The following is a 17923-nucleotide window of genomic DNA, read 5'->3' as shown; positions in this document are numbered from 1 at the left end:
AATTGGCTTATTACAAATCGTTATTTACAAACTTGATTGTGATTTTTTTCTGTGAAAGAAAGTACAATATTGATGTGAACTCAAGAAATAGGAAAGAGACTCTTCCTATGTGTAAAATAAGCTTGTATCTTTTGGCAGACAGACTTTTTTCTCCCCTGAGCCCAATTTCTGATGCAGTTAAAAGGAGAGAGGAATGTGTTCCCCTGAAATCAGAGAATCACAGAATGGTTTGGAACCCAGCTGTGTGCTTTGAGAGATCTTTCTCATTTTCAGAAATCTCAATTTCTGCCCTTCAAGTGATAGGTAATAATGAAATTGAGATACGGTTTCCCAGTTTCTGTAAAATTTGCAATTGAGAACTTTCTGCAGAAAGATGCCCCAAGATCTTAATTCTTAAGCATGTTTTATTTGCTCTGCTTTTTGGAGTTAGAGGGGAGGTCTTGCTAGATGTGTGTTTGAAATATTTAGCAAGTAGATGTAAGCTTATTCTGTTCACCCTTTGGTGCAATTCAAGTAGTTGTGATAAGCACAGAACATACACAAAATAGCAAATCCTGCCAACAGGCACAGTGTGAATTTAGCACTAAATTGCTGTACCTGTGCACTTCCTTGGCAGCCCTGAGAAGGAACAGAGTGGGTTCATGTATGCCTAAAATACCGCATGAATATGGAAACTCCGTGTGCACCACAAAGGTCTGGCAATTGTAAAAGATTAATGGAACAAACTAGATTAAAGTTAATGATTTTACATTTCAGTAAAGATGTGCTGTAATTATCTTAATTTATTTCACAGAGAAAACTAATTACATTTAATTGAGTAATGAAAAAATACAACACCTTTTATAATTACTAACTCCTGTTTATTTCTGTCCAGACACTCAAAACATTGTTTTACAGAATAATGAACTTTTGTTTTGGCAGAAATCCATGTAAGCACATGAGAAAGTTTGAAAGACTGTCAATGTCAAATAGCTTTCTTTGGGGTATTTAAAAATTGTTATCTTAAAAAAAAAAGCCACATCTTTGTATGTAGAATCAAAAAGGAAATTAATTACAAAGTCTGAGAATTCCCAAAGAGATTATGAACATGAAACCTGAGAGTACAAGTGACATTTCTGAGATTTTGGAATGATGTCATGATTTCTCTTGCAAAAATTCAGAAAATGCAGTATACTTAGCAGCCTAGACCTTTTCAGGTCTTTCCTTTGTAAAGGAAAGCTTTCCCAGAAAGAGAGGAAGCCCTCTGTCCTTGGATAGTGAGGATGCAAGGAGGGAGTTCAGATTGTTAGTCTTTCTGTCTGTCATCTGAATTGCTGTTTCCAGTTTCCTTCCACTTGGCCATCTATTTCAAGTGCCATATTAATTTCATAATCCAGCTCATATTTGGTGGGTTGGGCCAATTGCTGTTTGTGGATGTGATTATGTGACACCTGCTTGTAATGTTGGAAATCTGTGATAGTGCTGTATCATAACAGAGTCTGTCTGTTTGCCTAATACGAGAGAGCTAATTTATTTCTTTTTTCCCAGAGGTGCACTGCTAAAATTTAAAACAAAAGACAAGTTAGAAAGACCTGATGGAAATCACTGCCTGTAGATTGCAAGTAGTCACCAATTTGCTTTAGCTCTGCTTTTCAGCACCTCTCATTTTTCACTCACTTTTTTCCCCGCTTTGGTTTTGCTTCTTAAACTGCCCCCAGCTTTGACACAGAGCCTTTTCCTCTGCAGCAGGCTGACAGCCTTTCTTTATCTCTGAGCATAACAGTACCAAAGAGGACATAATTTTTTCATACCTAACTTACAGTATCTTAATTTTACTCTGTAATATCATCTCTCATTAATTCTAATACTAGTTAATTAAGCACAGAAACTATTTTTGAGTCAAAAATGCCTTGTAAAATAGAATTATCCTGAATTGTGCTGTTTCATTTGTTACTTTTGCTCATAAAAATCTATCAAATATGACTTTCTCTTTTAAACCTTTGCTGGTTAATGTTTCTCATGTAATAGGCAATCAGGTACCAAAGTAAATCTAAAATGAAATAAAATTTCCTCGTAAAACTAAGAAAATTTGAAATTACTAATTTTTAATTTATAAAAATTTCTTGTCTGATAAAACTTTATGGAGATTTTTGATGTATAGTCTAAGAGGAACAAACAAGACAGCAAAAATTTTTAGATATGCGAGGAGTGTGTTAGTAAGAAAGGCAAAAATTATTCTCTAGCTGAGATTTAGGAACTCTGAATAGACTTAATAAAAGCTTATTTAAATACTGCAATAAATATGTATGAATATATGCTGAAATATACCAGGAAATATCTCTTGAAGGGGAAATGTAGAATGAATTGTATCCACAGTCATTGTGTCTCAGAAATTGTAAAAAGAACTAGTAGCTAAAGTGCTAAAATTATCAACAAGGTAATAATATATTATTGACTTTGCTTCAGACCAGTCCAGAAATAAATTGTCTGTTAAGACTTCTGGATATTTTATCTTTAGTCCTGATATACCACCACTAAGAGCACAAGCTTTACTGTCTGTATTGCTGATGGAAGCTTTATTATCTATATTTACAGTGAAAAAGGACTTCTGGAAAATCATTTTTTTTAGGATACCATGTGAATCACAAAACTGCTATTATGTCACAACTGGGGCTATGGTAGTAGCTTTTTTATCATCAGGAGTGTTTTAATTACCAAGAAATACTAGCATATTAACAAAAAGCTATTTATATTTGTAGAGACAATCTTTGCTTGCCTCAACATTTCTGCTTTTTTTTTTTCTTTTTTCCTCCAGGGCACAATACAGAACTATGATAGCAACTGGAGGAGTCATAACAGGACTGGCTGCCTTAAAAAGGCAAGACTCTGCCAGATCTCAGCAACATGTAAATCTTGCTGGAGTAGCAGTTCCTGAGGAGAAGAAACCAGTTAGACGCCGGCCCAGGACAGATGTAGTAATTGTCAGGGGCAAAATCCGTCTCTATTCTCCATCGGGATTCTTTCTTGTTTTGGGAGTGCTTATTGCATTCTTTGGAATTGCAATGGCCATCCTTGGCTACTGGCCCCAGAAGGAACAGCTGTTAGCATCTGAAGACAATCCATCTGTAAATGAAACCCGGACCTCAAGAAGCCAAGGGAGCATTTTACTTCGCTTCTTTGAACAGCACATGCACTCAGATAAGATGAAAATGCTGGGCCCTTTCACTATGGGCATTGGGATCTTCATTTTTATTTGTGCAAATGCCATTCTGCATGAAAACCGTGACAAAGAAACAAAAATAATACACATGAGAGACATATACTCCACTGTAATAGACATCCACACCCTGAAGATCAGGGAACAAAAGCAGCTGAGCGGTGCCTACACTGGCTTGTTGGGGGAAGGAGAGCTCCGGCACAGTGGGAGCTCCTGTGCGTCACAGCTGGCTGCGAACACGGTTGCGCCTTTCTCTGGCTTCAAGAGTAATCTTAGAATGGATAGTTCTGCTGAAGAAGATGAGATTACCCTAAATGAAGATAGGACCACTAGTAGCCTCCTGCCACCTCTGCTGGCTGAGCAGTCTGGTTCAGTCTTTGGACTTTACCCTCACTCCAGCAAGGCTTCAGATGACAAAAGCACTAACTCTATAAAGTGTGAAACAAAATCCATTGTATCTTCTTCCATTAGTGCTTTCACACTTCCAGTAATTAAACTGAATAACTGTGTTATTGATGAACCCAGTATAGACAACATAACTGAGGACTCAGAGATCACCAGGGGTCAGTCTAGAAATCTGTCAATGGATTCTCTGGCCATTCCACTAACTGATACCAATGAATCCTACAGACCGGCCGCCTCCGTGCTGCCACGACACAATTCATTTGTGGACACTCCATCCGATCCCTTCAAATCTTCCATGGCTCTCGGACCAAGCACAGGGAAGCTTTTATCTCCTGGTGCTGCCAGGAAGCAGTTTGGTTCCAACACATCTTTGCATCTTCTGTCTTCACATTCTAAGTCCCTGGACTTGGACAGAGGTCCGTCTACGCTCACTGTCCAAGCTGAACAAAGGAAACACCCCAGCTGGCCCAGACTGGATCGGAGCAACAGTAAAGGCTATATGAAACTAGAAAACAAGGAGGACCCAATGGATAGGTTACTTGTGCCACAAGCAGCAGCCAAGAAAGACTTTACTAATAAGGAAAAGCTTCTTATGATATCAAGATCTCATAATAATTTGAGTTTTGAACATGATGAGTTTTTGAGTAACAACCTGAAGCGAGGAACTTCTGAAACAAGATTTTAGTATTTAAATTGCAATTTAGAAGATGTAATATGGTGTTTTTTAAAAAAGCGTTTTGACAAGTGTTTCCTTTTCAGTGAGACTGTACAAGCCTGTTCTTAACCAAATGCTTAATAACTCATTAAAATTGGCTTGTGCAAACAGAGGTATTCATCTTTGTAATACCAAGTTTCTTGTCTTAGTAACAATCGGCTGCAATACTGTACATTATCATTGCTTGGTCAGTTTTGTTATGACTTACTCCAATTATTTCCAAGTCACTATTTCTTTTGTTCTATATACACATGTTACTTTTCACCTTTTTCAATTTGACTCAAGGAGACTGCATTAGGGGAAAAAAGCTCAATTTACCTGTAATTTCTCTTGAGTTAAAGACTGCAAGAGACTGAAAGCAGTGGTCTTGTGGTCTAGAATGGGAAGTGATCAGGAGCACGTACTGGAATTGTCAAATCCAGGCCTTTATTCCTAGGTGTTGTCTTTCACATGCAGTACATCTCAGTAACTGCAGTCTTGCCATTGTCATTGTGAGAAACTTGTTTACATACTGGGGTGGGTGGATAGAAAAGAGTGGATATAATTAAACCATTTTTGTGAATTCACTGTAATTGATCAAGCTGAATACCAGTGTTGTGAATTATTAACTATGCTTTGTACAGTAATCTTTCTACATCCATTGTAATTTAATCCTGTAATTCTGGAAGAGCATATATAAAGTAAGAAATGTGAAATTTTTTTCTGGGATTAAGTCTCTAAACTACTTTGATTGGCAACAGTTCTAAAATCAAAATAGAAAGATTCAATTAAAATCTTAGGAAGATTATGAATGCCAACAGGATTTTAGAAATATGGTGTATAATAAGATGATACTGTTAACTTGCATCTGAAGACAATAATGGAGAATGAATATATTGCCTCTCATTACAATAACAAGATGCTAAATAACTAGATCTCTGTGTTCAAAATACTGATACAAAGCATACAATTCAATATACTAACATAGTATGAAAGTCCCTTGCCTAAATTTTGATTTATATATTTCACATAATAATTGATGTGATGGTTTACCGAAGGCTTAGCTGTGTCAATTTGCATTACAAGATTTTGCAAAAGGAGCTGACTTTTCAAACAGTGTTTTTCTCAGCAAAACAGGCTTCACAGTTGACAGTTGTAGGCTATTGCTAAAGAAAAGGAGAATTGGGATGTGCGTATCAGAAGGTTTTAATGTATGTCATTGCTGTTTAGGCCATGATCCTGCCATTACAGCCACACTAGAGAATGTCCCTTCAAAGCTGCAAGGCTCACCCAACAGGATGTTGGTCATAATTGGTTGGATTTGATATATTCACTTACTCTGAATACTCAGGAATTATTTTTAATGGCTTTTCCCAAAAAGAATCAAGCTTGTTAAAATGTTGTAATTTCTCAATTACTTAGATTATGAAAGATGGAGGATAAAATACAGTCTCTTTTTTTCTTATTTTTTTTTTAAATTTAATATTTGGCTCTGTATTTCAACTGCGCGATGTTTATGTACCAGGAGCGTTACTTGCTCAGTGATTTGAGGCATAGTGTTAACTGTTAGAACCTCAAGACTATATATTGTAACAGAGTTGGCTAAATATTTTGCTATGAAGCTTTTAATAACTCACTGGTTTGTGTTCTTAAGACATTTGCTATTTTTTGCAATAAAATGTCTCTCTACACATATCCATTGTAAGAACTGTTTTTTCCTCTATGATCTCCAGTCTTACATATCAGAGTATAATTGTGTATCATAACACTGCACACAACATTGTGCCTAAATACTTAGCCCACCACAAGATATTTCTTCATGACTAATTGATTTCAGTGACATGTCTACACTTGGAAAGGCTGAATACTTTTTTTACCCATTAAATGTGAAATGTATTCAAAGTTGCTACAAGAAACTTTGTATAAAAAAGAACATCCTGGTCTTTTTATTTGGCAGTAAGTATTATTATAAAAATGGAAAACACTATTAAAGACATGAGTGATGTATGCTTTTTATTTCCTTAATAGCTACATTAAATCACAGCTTAAAAGACTTCACATACTATCATATGTATATGGTAATTGGAATGGTAGTTCCTTTGTAAGTATAGCAGGGGATGAGCTTTTAATTTTAACACAGATAATAAATACTGAAAAACATACTCACTTGGGAAAAATTTACCAAGATAAAGCTATCAAAATAGCAGCATATAAAGTAACTTCATAGTTGACAGACCTACTACAAAAATATTCCCTTATTAACATAAAATGAAGTATTTCATTCAGGTAATCACTGGACTGCTGAGATTGAAAGGGACCTGTGGAGGTCATCTTGTCCACCCCACTTCCTGCTCAAGCAGAGCTGTCTCACAGCGTAGACGTGATTGCCCAGGACTGTGCCAAGATGGTTTTGCATAACCCCAAGGAGAGAGACCTCACAACATCCCTTTGTGACCTGTGCCAGTGCTTGGTCACCCTCACAGGAAAAGAGGCTATCTAATGGTCATAGGCTCCCTCCAGTGTTTCACTTTGTGCCCATTGTCCCTTGTCTTGACTCTTTCCAGAGCCTGGCTCCTTTTCTGTACCTCCTATTTATACACAGTGACAAGATCCTCCTGAGCCCTCTCTAGGCTAGACAGTCCCAGCTGATTCAGCCATTCCTCATAGGTCCCTTCATCGTCTTTGTGGCCCTTCACACAACCAGCTCCGGTATGTCCATGCCTTTCTTCTTCTGAGGGGACCAGAACTGGACCCAACATTCCGGATGTGGCCTCAGCAGTGCTGTGTAGAGGGGAAGGATCAGCTCCCTTCAAGGTTCATGTAGGACATTGCATAGTTTCATATTCCTTAGGTAGTTCCAGCTTGAGCTCAGGTTGAGAAAACTTGTGGATGTTCAAGAGACCTGAACATAGACAGAATTCAGAAACTGCAGCAGGGCAGAGATGTCTGGACCCTTTGCAATACACAGGGGTATACAGGAACCTTACAGTGGCCAAAATGGGAGCCATGTTCTGTTGGTAAGGAACTGATAAAGACAAAAGCATGTCTTAAATTTTATCTTTAGGCTATAATTATCTTATTCAGTTTCTGATACAGTTCACAGACCTTTTTATAATTTGATTTCCATTATTGATGTGCAGCCCCACAATGAGTTTCTCAGATACATTCCAGGGTGAAAAAGAAGCCAAAGTCAGGACAGTTTTGTCATCAGAGGAAGCAATTGTGGAGCTACACCACAAACTTTTTCCTATCATTAGCAGCTAAACCTTATATCTATTCAGATATTTTTAAAAAATAAAAAATCATTTTGATCATACAAACAATGAATTTTCTCCTTTCTCTACCTAAGACTATTTAAAAAATATAATTTCTGCTCCTTCTTAATAACTGCCTATGGGTCAGAATGATGGTTTGGTCTGTCCCTCCTAAAAAAGCACAAATTTTTGGGCAAGTTTATCAGGAAATAAAGAGCAGCTATCTACAATGATAGGGTTACAATGCTGGGTTACAACCTTTTCCAGAATTGCTTCTGTATTTTACATGAAATGGTTGCTGGATAAAATCCTTGAAACTGGTCTTGAGTTCTTGACAGGTTGATACTTTAACTACTCCCTGGTGATTCCAGATTACTCTCCTTGGGAGGCAACGAACAAAAGCCTTCCTTGCAGAGCAGTACCCAGTTCAGCAGGAGGGACTGACAAATGCTTTCAGCTGCTCAGTTGTACGTGGCTTAATGGATGGGAAGACATGAGTTTTCTTAGCAGCAGAAGGCTTTTGGCACAGTGTTACTTATCCTGATGGCTGTCCTAGGGCTGGAGCTGTGTAAAGGATGGAAAGGTGAGCTGGCACCATCAGTATGGTTTTGGAAGAAAATGGAATTTTATTTTATTAACTGAGCAGAATTCTTGAGGTTGCTAGGTTTGGAGATAGACATCTACAACTGTCCTGCCTCACATTACCCAAACAAAATTTTTTTTGCAACTATATCATAATGCCTTTCTCAGAATGTAGGTTTGATTTTGCTCATTCTTAAAATGCAGCATAGCTGGTCCTTTCTACAGAGAGAAATTTGGGAAATAAGATTAACCAGCAGCAGCAGCTTCTCTCTGAAAAGAGTTTCATGCTGATTGTTCCTGGCTCACTTTAGTCTTATAATTTTAAATTATTTCTTTATATGAGCTTTTTTCTAATACTTTCCAGGAAATTTCACCTTCATCTTCCCAGCACTCTTTTTTTTTTTTTTTTTTTTTTTTAATTTTCCTACCAAATACGGTACTGTGATAAGCAAGTATAAATCTTTTAGCAAGACTATGCATGTGCATATGAGAGTGCACATGGAATAAATAGCCTATTACAATGTAGGAGTGCTTCAATTAGTATGATTTAGCTACTCAAGGGCAAGTTCATGTCCTTTGTCTAAATCTCTTCAAATTAAACTCAGGAGCAAATTGATTGCAGTTATCAGAGTTGTTCTGTTTAACTTTCAAGTGACACTTATTAATTCCTCCATCCATATTCTATGTATGGCCATATTGGTTTGTATTTCAGGATTCAGTATCTGAAATAAACCTCAAGTATTTGACACATTCAGTAAAGCCCATTTCTTAATACTGTTACCTATCTGAGTAACAGTTGGCAGAATTACAGCCCTAAGTCTCACTAGGAATGGAAACAGGATAGTTAGAATAATTTTATTTTAGAGTAGTGTGGCCAGCAGGGCAAGGGAGGGGATTCTGACCCTTTGCTCTGCTCTGGTGAGACTCCACCTGCAGTGCTGTATCCAGCTCTGGGGTCCCAGCACAGGAAGGATGTTGACCTCTTAGAGAGAGTTCAGAGGAGGCCACCAAGTTGATCAAAGGGCTAGAGCATCTTTGCTATGAGGAAAGGCTGAGAGAATTGGGATTGTTCAGCCTGGAAAAGAGAAGGCTTCAGGGTGACCTAATTGTGGATTTCTAGTACCTGAAGGGAGCCTACAAGAAAGATGGGGCAAGACTATTTACGAGAGCACATAGCGACAGGAGAAGGGGACACATGTTCAAATTGAAAGTGAGTAGGCTTGAATTGGGTATTAGGAAAAAATGTTTACTGTGAGGGTGGTGAGGCACTGGAGTGGGTTGCCAGGAGAAGTTATGGATGCCTTATTACTGGAGATGTTCAAGGTCTGGTTGGATGGGGCTCTGAGAAACATGGCAAGTTGAAGATTTCCCTGCCCATGGCAGAGGGTTTGGAACTAGATGATCTTCAAGGTCCCCCTCCAAAAAAAAAAAACCCAAAACAACAAAAAACCAACAAAAACAAACAAGCAAAAATCTCACTATATTGAATAAACAATCTGTATGTCTAATCTGTTGTGTTGGTTCTAATTCAGGTAGATAATGCTTTAGAGGGGAGTAGTTTACAAGCACTGTGAATTATCCATATGAAGAAACATAAAGCCATTGTTTCCCCTTACCAGTTTTTATTCCAGCTAATGTAATTATTCAGGATAGCATCCACAGAAACATCTAATCCATTTATGAATTCCACTAAGCTTTTCTTTTCACTGACACAATTTTGTAAACTACTGCAGATTAATTATGAATTGCCAGTAAATATATTTCCCTTATCATTTGGCAATTCTTACCATCACTCTTATTTCATTGTAACAGCCAATGGCTTCACTATTAAAAAAGATAGTTCCAGGAATAATCTCATATCCTGTGTAAATATATTGACATTTCTGGGGGTTTGTTTTTCATATTTTTAAATAAATTAATCACTTAATTGTTTAGAGGTATCCTGTGATTCACCATACAACTGGTTTAGCACTAGGATCTTTTTGTTCTCAGAATCGATTCCTACTTTGTAGGCAACACTGTATGGTTTTGGCAAAGCAAATGGTGTTGGCCTCCGAATTACATGATTTTTTCACTTTTATTATTATATTCCATTTCCTTCCAGCCTGTTGGACAATTCAGTTTTCCCTCTGCTCTCTTTTATATTGATGACGCTTACCTACTCAGTCAGTGCAGCCCAACAGGAGTGGATCTGTGCTTGTTGGGCTCACTGTCCCTCCTGGTTGCATTTTAGAGACTTTGCTTGACTAACTCACGCTTGGGCTGCTTGGACTGAACATCCATTGATGACTGGAATATGTTATGGGCTTCTGGAGGACAGCTCCTTATTTATTTGCCTCTGGAGGGAGTCCTGTGTGTGCTGTGAGATTGCTGTTTGGGATGAATTGAAGAGTGGTACACAAGGCCAGCTTGGAGATTTATTCCAAAGGAACACTACCAACCTGGAAGAAACATTTTGCTCAGCCACACCCTCAGTGACTTCTGAGAATTGCATCAGCACAAATATACATTTTCCATAGATCTGGTAATATTAGTTTCATGTCGTCCTTTAAAAACCTCACTGATTATCTTCCTGAAGCTTTGTACATCATCTACCAGCCCAATCAGCCAACTCCTCATTTGACACTCAGCATATTTTTCGTCCAAATTCCCTTTTGCTCCTTGGGTAATGATTTCACATGTGCTACAGTGTGAAATGCTTTGCTTAAGTCAGAGGAGATGAGCTCTACTGCATGTTTTGTCCAGAAAATTACCATTTCAAAAAGAGATACCAGTTCAGTGTGGCACATCTACTCTGCATCTGGCCCTACTTCCTATTTTCATTCTTGTCTTTAGTGCCTTGATTTTTAATTTTTCTGAAGCCTTCCATATGACTTGTATCTGACCAATCTGCAAGTGGACAGATAATTTCTCCTTCTTTTCTCCAATTTCATAAATAAATACATTTAAACGATTACTACTTTTAGCATACATTGCCTTACCTCTGTCAGGTCAGTTGACCTACTTAAATCCCTTGCTACAATGTGTTTCATGTGATGATTTCTTCTGCCTACTATATTGGAGATTATGTGCCCTCACACTGTGAGAGTATTCAGGGCTTTGAATTTAGCTTTCTCATAGGTGAGGAGTTTCATAGCTTCCATTTTCACAGTTTCTTTCTTCCATTTTCCACACTTTGCTATCTCCCATTTACAGATTTATTTTTTTTTTCCTACTGGCGACTTTTCTTTGCCATTTCTAATACAGTTACCCCAGTATTGAAAAAATGAGGCAGAGTAATCACTTCGCATTAAGGCTTAATCAGGAACAAACCTGTCACTTTTAGTGGTTTTGAGGCAAGGGTTGTTTAATTTTAAAATGAGTAAAAGGATGGCCGAACATGGCACTTCAGGCTTTGCACTGTGTTCCCACACTGCTCTGTAACATGTATTTCCCCACTGTATTTCCTCATATGAGGTGTCAGTGTTTTATTTCATTTTGGCGACACTGTCATTAATCCATCTGGGTCTGGAGTTATTTCCAGAAGCTTTGTACAGTTGAGGTGTACATTTCTGTGCTGCTGGTTTAAAAAGAGGTCTGTCTTACCTGAAACCCAAATGATCAGCCTGGCTGACTTCAATAACTACTTTTCTTCTGAAACTGTCAAAATTTGTTCAAAAGAGAACAACAGTTAACTTGAAGTTCCACTGTAATTTACCCTTTTTGTTTGAAGTTAATTGGATCAGCTCATGAACACTTGAGTTTCTAGGAGCATCTTGTCTACAGCACACACAGTGCTTAACAAGAGCCAGTTGGTATTTGTTACACTGATTGTTTGTGGTAGAGATCTTTTGGCTCTTGTACCTGGGGATATCTCTGCTCACTTGTCACAAATACCATTTGCTCACAGTCTTTTTTTTTTCTGGGAAATGAAGTTTTATACAAAGTGAGGGTAAAAATTCTAGGTTAAGACAAGATTTAATAATATGATCTGCTTTTTAATTCAGTCACCACAGGAAAAAATATTCCTGTTCTTTCTACCTACTTATCTTGATTGTCTGGAGGTTTAAAATATTTGTCCAATGTAATTCTGAAAACAGTGAGCCAGAACTGCTATCCAAGATGAGAATATAATGTTACTATGGGGACTCAAAGGAATATAATATTTTCAGTAATAACCTGTATGTTTTCCATAGTATAGTGAGAAAAGTTCATTTTTGAGTCTGTTATACATGTATTTTCACTGATATGCTTTCCTAAATGCAATTTTGGTATCACCCTACAGAGGCACTTTACCTAACTCTTTCCAGGGTGCAATTTTTTAGCATTTTTCAGAAATAATTTTAAATTTAGTCCTGTTTTATTCCACCTTAAAGGAATGTTGTTCCAATTATTGTTGTGATTACTGTCTTGATGCAATCACTAGTTTTTCAATGTTCTTCATTGATTCAAATAAAAATGGTTGAATGAAAAATATGATCATCTTCTGTCACACAGAGGGTACAATAATTAAACTCATCTAGCACCCATAGAGAATTCATTACCATTTTAACATCAGGAAATACTCTGATATGTGATGTGAGCATATTGTGTTACCTCCAGCATGCAAGTGGTCTTTATTATCTCTTTATGAGGACTAGGAAGATAATTAGATTTATAACATTATAACATGGCAGTACCCTTTGATTCTTGCATGGAGGGGTCAGATGAATACAATAGATTAGGAGGGGTTAGGAGTTAATAAAATGGACATTAGATTCTCATTAAGCTATACTTTGTAAATCCATATGCCTTGTAACTAACACTGAAATGGAGGGCTCTTGCTTATTGTCACAGAAAACAATCCTGATTATTCTGCTAAGGAAGACACTGCACCTGTTTCTTTTCTACTGAATTTTTGAATGTATGCTTTTATTCTTATGGCATTGTTACTTATCCCACTGTTATCTAAGACTGACAGTTTTTTGCAAGGTTTTTCATGCTTTATCTTAATACCTCATTTTGCTCTGCACTTTCCTTTTGCAGGTCGAACAGGTTAGGGCATTTCTGGAAGTCATTAACAACTCTCTGATATTTGCAGTTTCACCTATATCCCAGACTGCCAGGAGACAGATGGGCCTCAACTGATTGTGCAACTCACCCTCTCTTCGTAGTATCACAGTGACTCAGATGAATTGTGATTTTGGACATCATTAATGGACTAATGACTTTTAGAAACATAACAGGCTGCAGCTTCTAATATCTGTTCTGGTAATGAAGCCCTGTGAATCCTAGAATACCTCTCTGATTTGCTGTCTGTATTTGCTCTTGTCATCTTTCAAGCATCCAGTGTCTTGGTGATTGTCTGTGAATGAACACACCATTTGCAGAAATCAATATCTCTTCCTGAAAAGAGAAGGAAGCCGAAAGTTTTCTTCATATGTATTATTGGTAAGCCATTTATTCAGCTTCTATTCTGTTGCTAAAGGTAGGCTTGGGTGCTTTTTAATGACTGTGTGTTTATAGTAGTCAGTTACTTTCTCCTCAGAGATCTGCAGATCTTAATTAGCTTGTGTTATAAGCAGCTTTCCAGACCTGAGGCAGATGGAAAAAAATGTTTCCCTGAGCCCTTCTATGTCTTACTGACTTCCAGAACATATTGAAAGGTTCATTTTTGTAAATTAAAGTGTTTAATTTGAATCATGTGCTAGATCATATATGCATAGGAATTTACAGACATAGTCATATATGTGTATATATATATATACACACAGTGTTTGTGTTTTGTATTATTAGATCTGAAAGCTGATCTACTTCAGAATATTTTGCTTTTGTTGCTCATCAAAGCAAAACAGCAGGGTTCTAAGGGAGTGGGGAGAGGAAGATACGCGTGTCCAAAATGATGGGCTGCCTTTATTTGTTCCTGCCTCAGTGGAAGTAGGCATAATATAAATCATTAAAGTAGAAACTCATAAAATGTGAAATTTATTAATGAGATTAAAGAACCACAAAAGGAGTCTAATATCCTGAGTCTTGGACTGTGCAGCCTAAAATATTACCAAAAAGAGTCTTGAAGAATTCAGGCTACTATGTTATTAAATTCTCTGACTTTATAAACAAGATGACATCTCTGATTTTATCATTTTTGAAGAACCCCAGAAAAACTAAAAGGTTAGTGCACTGAATCAGGAAGAGATCTGCTGCTGTGAACAGACTTGGAAAGTCCATTGGAAACATATTTCTGTTCTTATCACACACTGTTGCAGATGGAGTGAAGCCCTTTCCTGATGTGGGGGCGTATGTAAGCAGAGGGCAAGTAAGTAGCAATATGTTAATTGATATAAACCAGTGATTTAACAAAGTTTGATAGTAAAGGTGACCATGGTTTAAAAAAAAAATTATGGTGAGGTACATTTGATTATTTACTGCAGAGACAGGGTCAGGCAAAATTGTCAAAGGGACCCTCCTGAGAGTTCAAACAGGGCCCCTTTGTCTTCTAAACTCCTTCTCAGAGGGAAATTTAGGTACAGCTAGATCCAGAAATGGTCAACAGTTTATGTCTAAAGGATTATATGTACACAACCAGTCCTTTTGTATCACCTTAGCTAATATTTCAAAGAAGATTGGCATTTCTTACCAAGAATCTGTTGTGGCAAAGAATCTCTCAACCTCAAGAAGTAACCTGCAGAGGAATCCCTACTCACAGGGAGATCTTGGTGTGCAGCCATACAGGAGAGCTCAACAGGCCCTAGGATGTCCTCTGCTTATGGAGTAAGATGACTGACCTCCAGTTGTATTTGCATGCCAGCAAGATATCTGGGTCACTGCTCCAGACAGTCCCTGTCTGCCATCCATCCCTGAAGTCCAGAGGAAGCTGGATGCTTACTCACACAACCCTCACTGATGGTTATGGCATAAGCAGGGGAGGAGCAAACCAGCACACACATTATTAACAAAAAGCAAAAAACCATATGAAGCCATGACCTCCCAAATTTGTGATCTAAAACATCATTAAGACACATGTTTCCAAATTCTCCATGCAACAAGAAATCACTCTTGACATCCTGGAACTCAAACCTGTGTGCTGGTGGGAATGGGCCACCAGACTCCCCAACACAGTTTTGCAGCCTCTTTGAGTCAAATCTCTGAGTGATCAGTGGCTGAGACTCCTTACAGAGTGAATATTTATCAACATAAGCAATAAATTCCATGCAATCACGCTAGTTTCCCTTCTTCCTTTCCTTGACATCAGGAGTACCTGTCAGAGTTAAAGAAGCACTGTAACTTTTCAGATGTGTTGATACCAGTCTTAGCAAGCATATGTAGGTGTTGGCAGCTTGAAAGGCATTTAAGTGCACTGTTAGAAAATAATGCTTTGCAAAATAAAAGCTAGAAATTATTTAAAAGATAGCCACATAAGCTTCAGGCATAATCCTTGCTTTTCAAATGCAGATGAAATGTATCTCATAGGGATAAGGTATAAGCTTCAGCAGAGACAGGACAGGTATGAGGCTTGCAAAGCTTCATGATTGGGTACACTGGCCTGGATCATGGTTATAAACTTGGTTTGGGAAAAAGAAGACTGCTTTTCACTGAACCAAACAATTTATTAGCCATAAATAACCTTATTTGCAAGAATATTTTTCACATTTGCTTTTGATGATATCAACACTTAAAAGTACTTTCACCTAGGTGCTAGGATAAGCAATGTGCGAGCACTCCTGGCAAACACAAGCAGAGATCATGTAATCCAGCTGACATTAATTTTCCAGCTAATACCTACAGAAAAGAAAATCTGCCTTGCATTCAGGTTAGATTTCTTTATGTTATCTATCTAAGAAAAGCTTTTGTATTTAATAAAATACAGATTCAGAGTAAGGAAACATGCAGTGAGAGACAGAAAGTATTTGTGTTACTTAAAACCTGAGCACAGTGAGATGTGAAGAGAACACTGGATTTCTCAAAGGGGAAAATTCAATTTGCTGAAGCTGACGGATTCTTTTCAGATCACCCAGGCTGAGTACTATAACAAGGATGATGGATCATTTCTAGGTGTTCAGAAAACTCAGCCATAACCTGCAAAAATGTTTACCTGAATTTTGTCCTAAGGAGCCCAGGGCCTGGTTTAGTGAAGTGCTTTGCTTTCATTGCCTACAGATTACTTTCTTTCTGAATGAGTGTCTGCAAGGATAAAGACGTAAGCTGTAAGTCACTTTAAAGCTGCAGACATTTGGAGGACAAACGTGGTTGTGTTGTCATTGACTTTCCTCATTTTCCCCCTTAAGATAGTGTAGTCTTTTGTCTTACATTTTCAAGGTTGTAGAGGCAAATGATGGCACAGGGGAGTAAAAGTTATATAACTTTTAAAACTGGCTTCTCTGTGAGGAAACTCTGCCACAGAACTTATAGAAATTGAATGAAAATGGTTTTGAAAGACTTAAGCTACTTGTCAAAAACCACACTCTTGAATGAATTCTGAGTAAGTTGGGTATAGTGGAAAGACAAAAATATCACCATCTGACAGAGTTAACAACAGCCCATTTTGGAGAATGGATAAACTATATGGACAAGGATTTTTCTCATATTTGTTCTAACAGAACCTGTTGCAGAAATGTCTTTGCTCCCTCCTTCCTGCATACAACTGCTTGAAACATGTTTCTTTTTAAATTTTTGGTGCTGGCCAGAAGAGTTAAAATGGCAGTATCTCTTCATAAAAGTGTTGGTTTCTCCGTATCTGTTCATAATTTAGCATTTGCTCTATCTAAAAGAAAGTACTCCCAGAATATAAATCCAGCTGAAATGACTTGTTTTAGTGCCTCTCTAGCAGTAAGAAAAAAAACCTAATAACTAAAGTTAGTGGAAATGTGAGTCTGAGATGCAAGATTCTAAAACAGATTGAAGACCCTTTAGTTATTTAATACATACATCTAAATTGTAAGGGTATTTTTTTTTTATTATCCTAGGAACATTGGGTACACTGGGAACTTTACAAAGGTGAAAGAAACTTCAATATCTGTGTTTTCTATAATGAGATTTACATCAGTATTGGGTACAGGTCTTCATGCAGTCAGCTGTATCTCCTGCAAATCCAGAAGTTGATACTACAACTGATTAATCTATCTTAAAATGACATTTATTTTCCAGTAGAATTGCAGAAAATGTCAGTTTCTGGACTTCTGCCTAATGACATGGGAAAGGATGAACAGTATCAGAAAAGGCAATACCAACAGGACTAGAAGAAGGCAGACCCTGAAACTATCATAAAGCTTCCACTTAATCTTGTCTCTGTCTGAATCAGCATAGTTCAATTAACAATAAATTCCTTCAGGATTCTTTTGTTACTCAAGGCTGTGGGTATCATCTTAAAGCTCAGAATGTAGTACATGCCTTTTTCAGTGTGAAAGAACCATCTGTTTTTTCTCCTACTCAAGTAATACTGACAAAGGACATATATAACTGCTGCAATGTTATCTCAAAGGAAAACAACATTTGCTTTCTCCAAGGAACATAAATAACATATTGAAAAGTATATGAACATCCACAGCATATATGTGGCTGGATATAGCAGAATTTAATTAGTTAACAAGATTTCAATGTTCTATTGGTCAGAATTGAGGTTTATATTTATTTTTCTCTTAGCCCTGTCACTTTTCTGTGTTTCCCACCACTGTGAAAGGTTGGCTTTAACAGATAAGAAAATGAGACTGAAACATTTGCCCAGCAGATTGTCTAAATCCTTCCTGTTTCAGACACTTGACATTCCAATTTTTGTGCTTAAATTAACTGTCTTTTCCTTCTGACTCTGTCCATCATTTTCAAACTGTGGATGTTTTC

At 37.4% G+C, this 17923-nt stretch overlaps 1 protein-coding gene and 1 long non-coding RNA gene across 3 annotated transcripts in view; both read left to right on the top strand.

Annotated features, from left to right (window-relative positions):
• TMEM200A (transmembrane protein 200A) overlaps nucleotides 1-5925 on the top strand; it is a 53949-nt gene extending 48024 nt beyond the window's left edge. The window contains exons 1-2 of one of the 2 annotated variants that reach the window (XM_088053902.1): nucleotides 688-693; nucleotides 2795-5925. In XM_088053902.1, the coding sequence (XP_087910028.1) occupies nucleotides 2811-4286 (1476 nt within the window). In that variant the 5' untranslated portion in view covers nucleotides 688-693; nucleotides 2795-2810 and the 3' untranslated portion in view covers nucleotides 4287-5925. Of the gene's footprint in view, nucleotides 1-687; nucleotides 694-2794 lie in introns of those variants that run through there. The other variant, XM_005518345.3, reaches the window with a different exon arrangement.
• A 2071-nt stretch (nucleotides 5926-7996) lies between these two features.
• LOC148184664 (uncharacterized) lies at nucleotides 7997-15307 on the top strand. The gene is made up of 4 exons (XR_015772287.1): nucleotides 7997-8132; nucleotides 13433-13540; nucleotides 14356-14405; nucleotides 14695-15307. It is a non-coding gene; the product is annotated as an uncharacterized LOC148184664 (long non-coding RNA).
• The last annotated feature ends 2616 nt before the right edge of the window (nucleotides 15308-17923 follow it).

The sequence above is a fragment of the Pseudopodoces humilis genome, chromosome 3 (assembly GCF_049639895.1).
Source record: "Pseudopodoces humilis isolate 2021_Gansu_Grassland_sample_001 chromosome 3, ASM4963989v1, whole genome shotgun sequence".
NCBI lineage: Eukaryota > Metazoa > Chordata > Aves > Passeriformes > Paridae > Pseudopodoces > Pseudopodoces humilis.
Note: the sequence above shows the minus strand (reverse complement) of the source record. Positions and strands in the feature narration are given on the sequence as shown.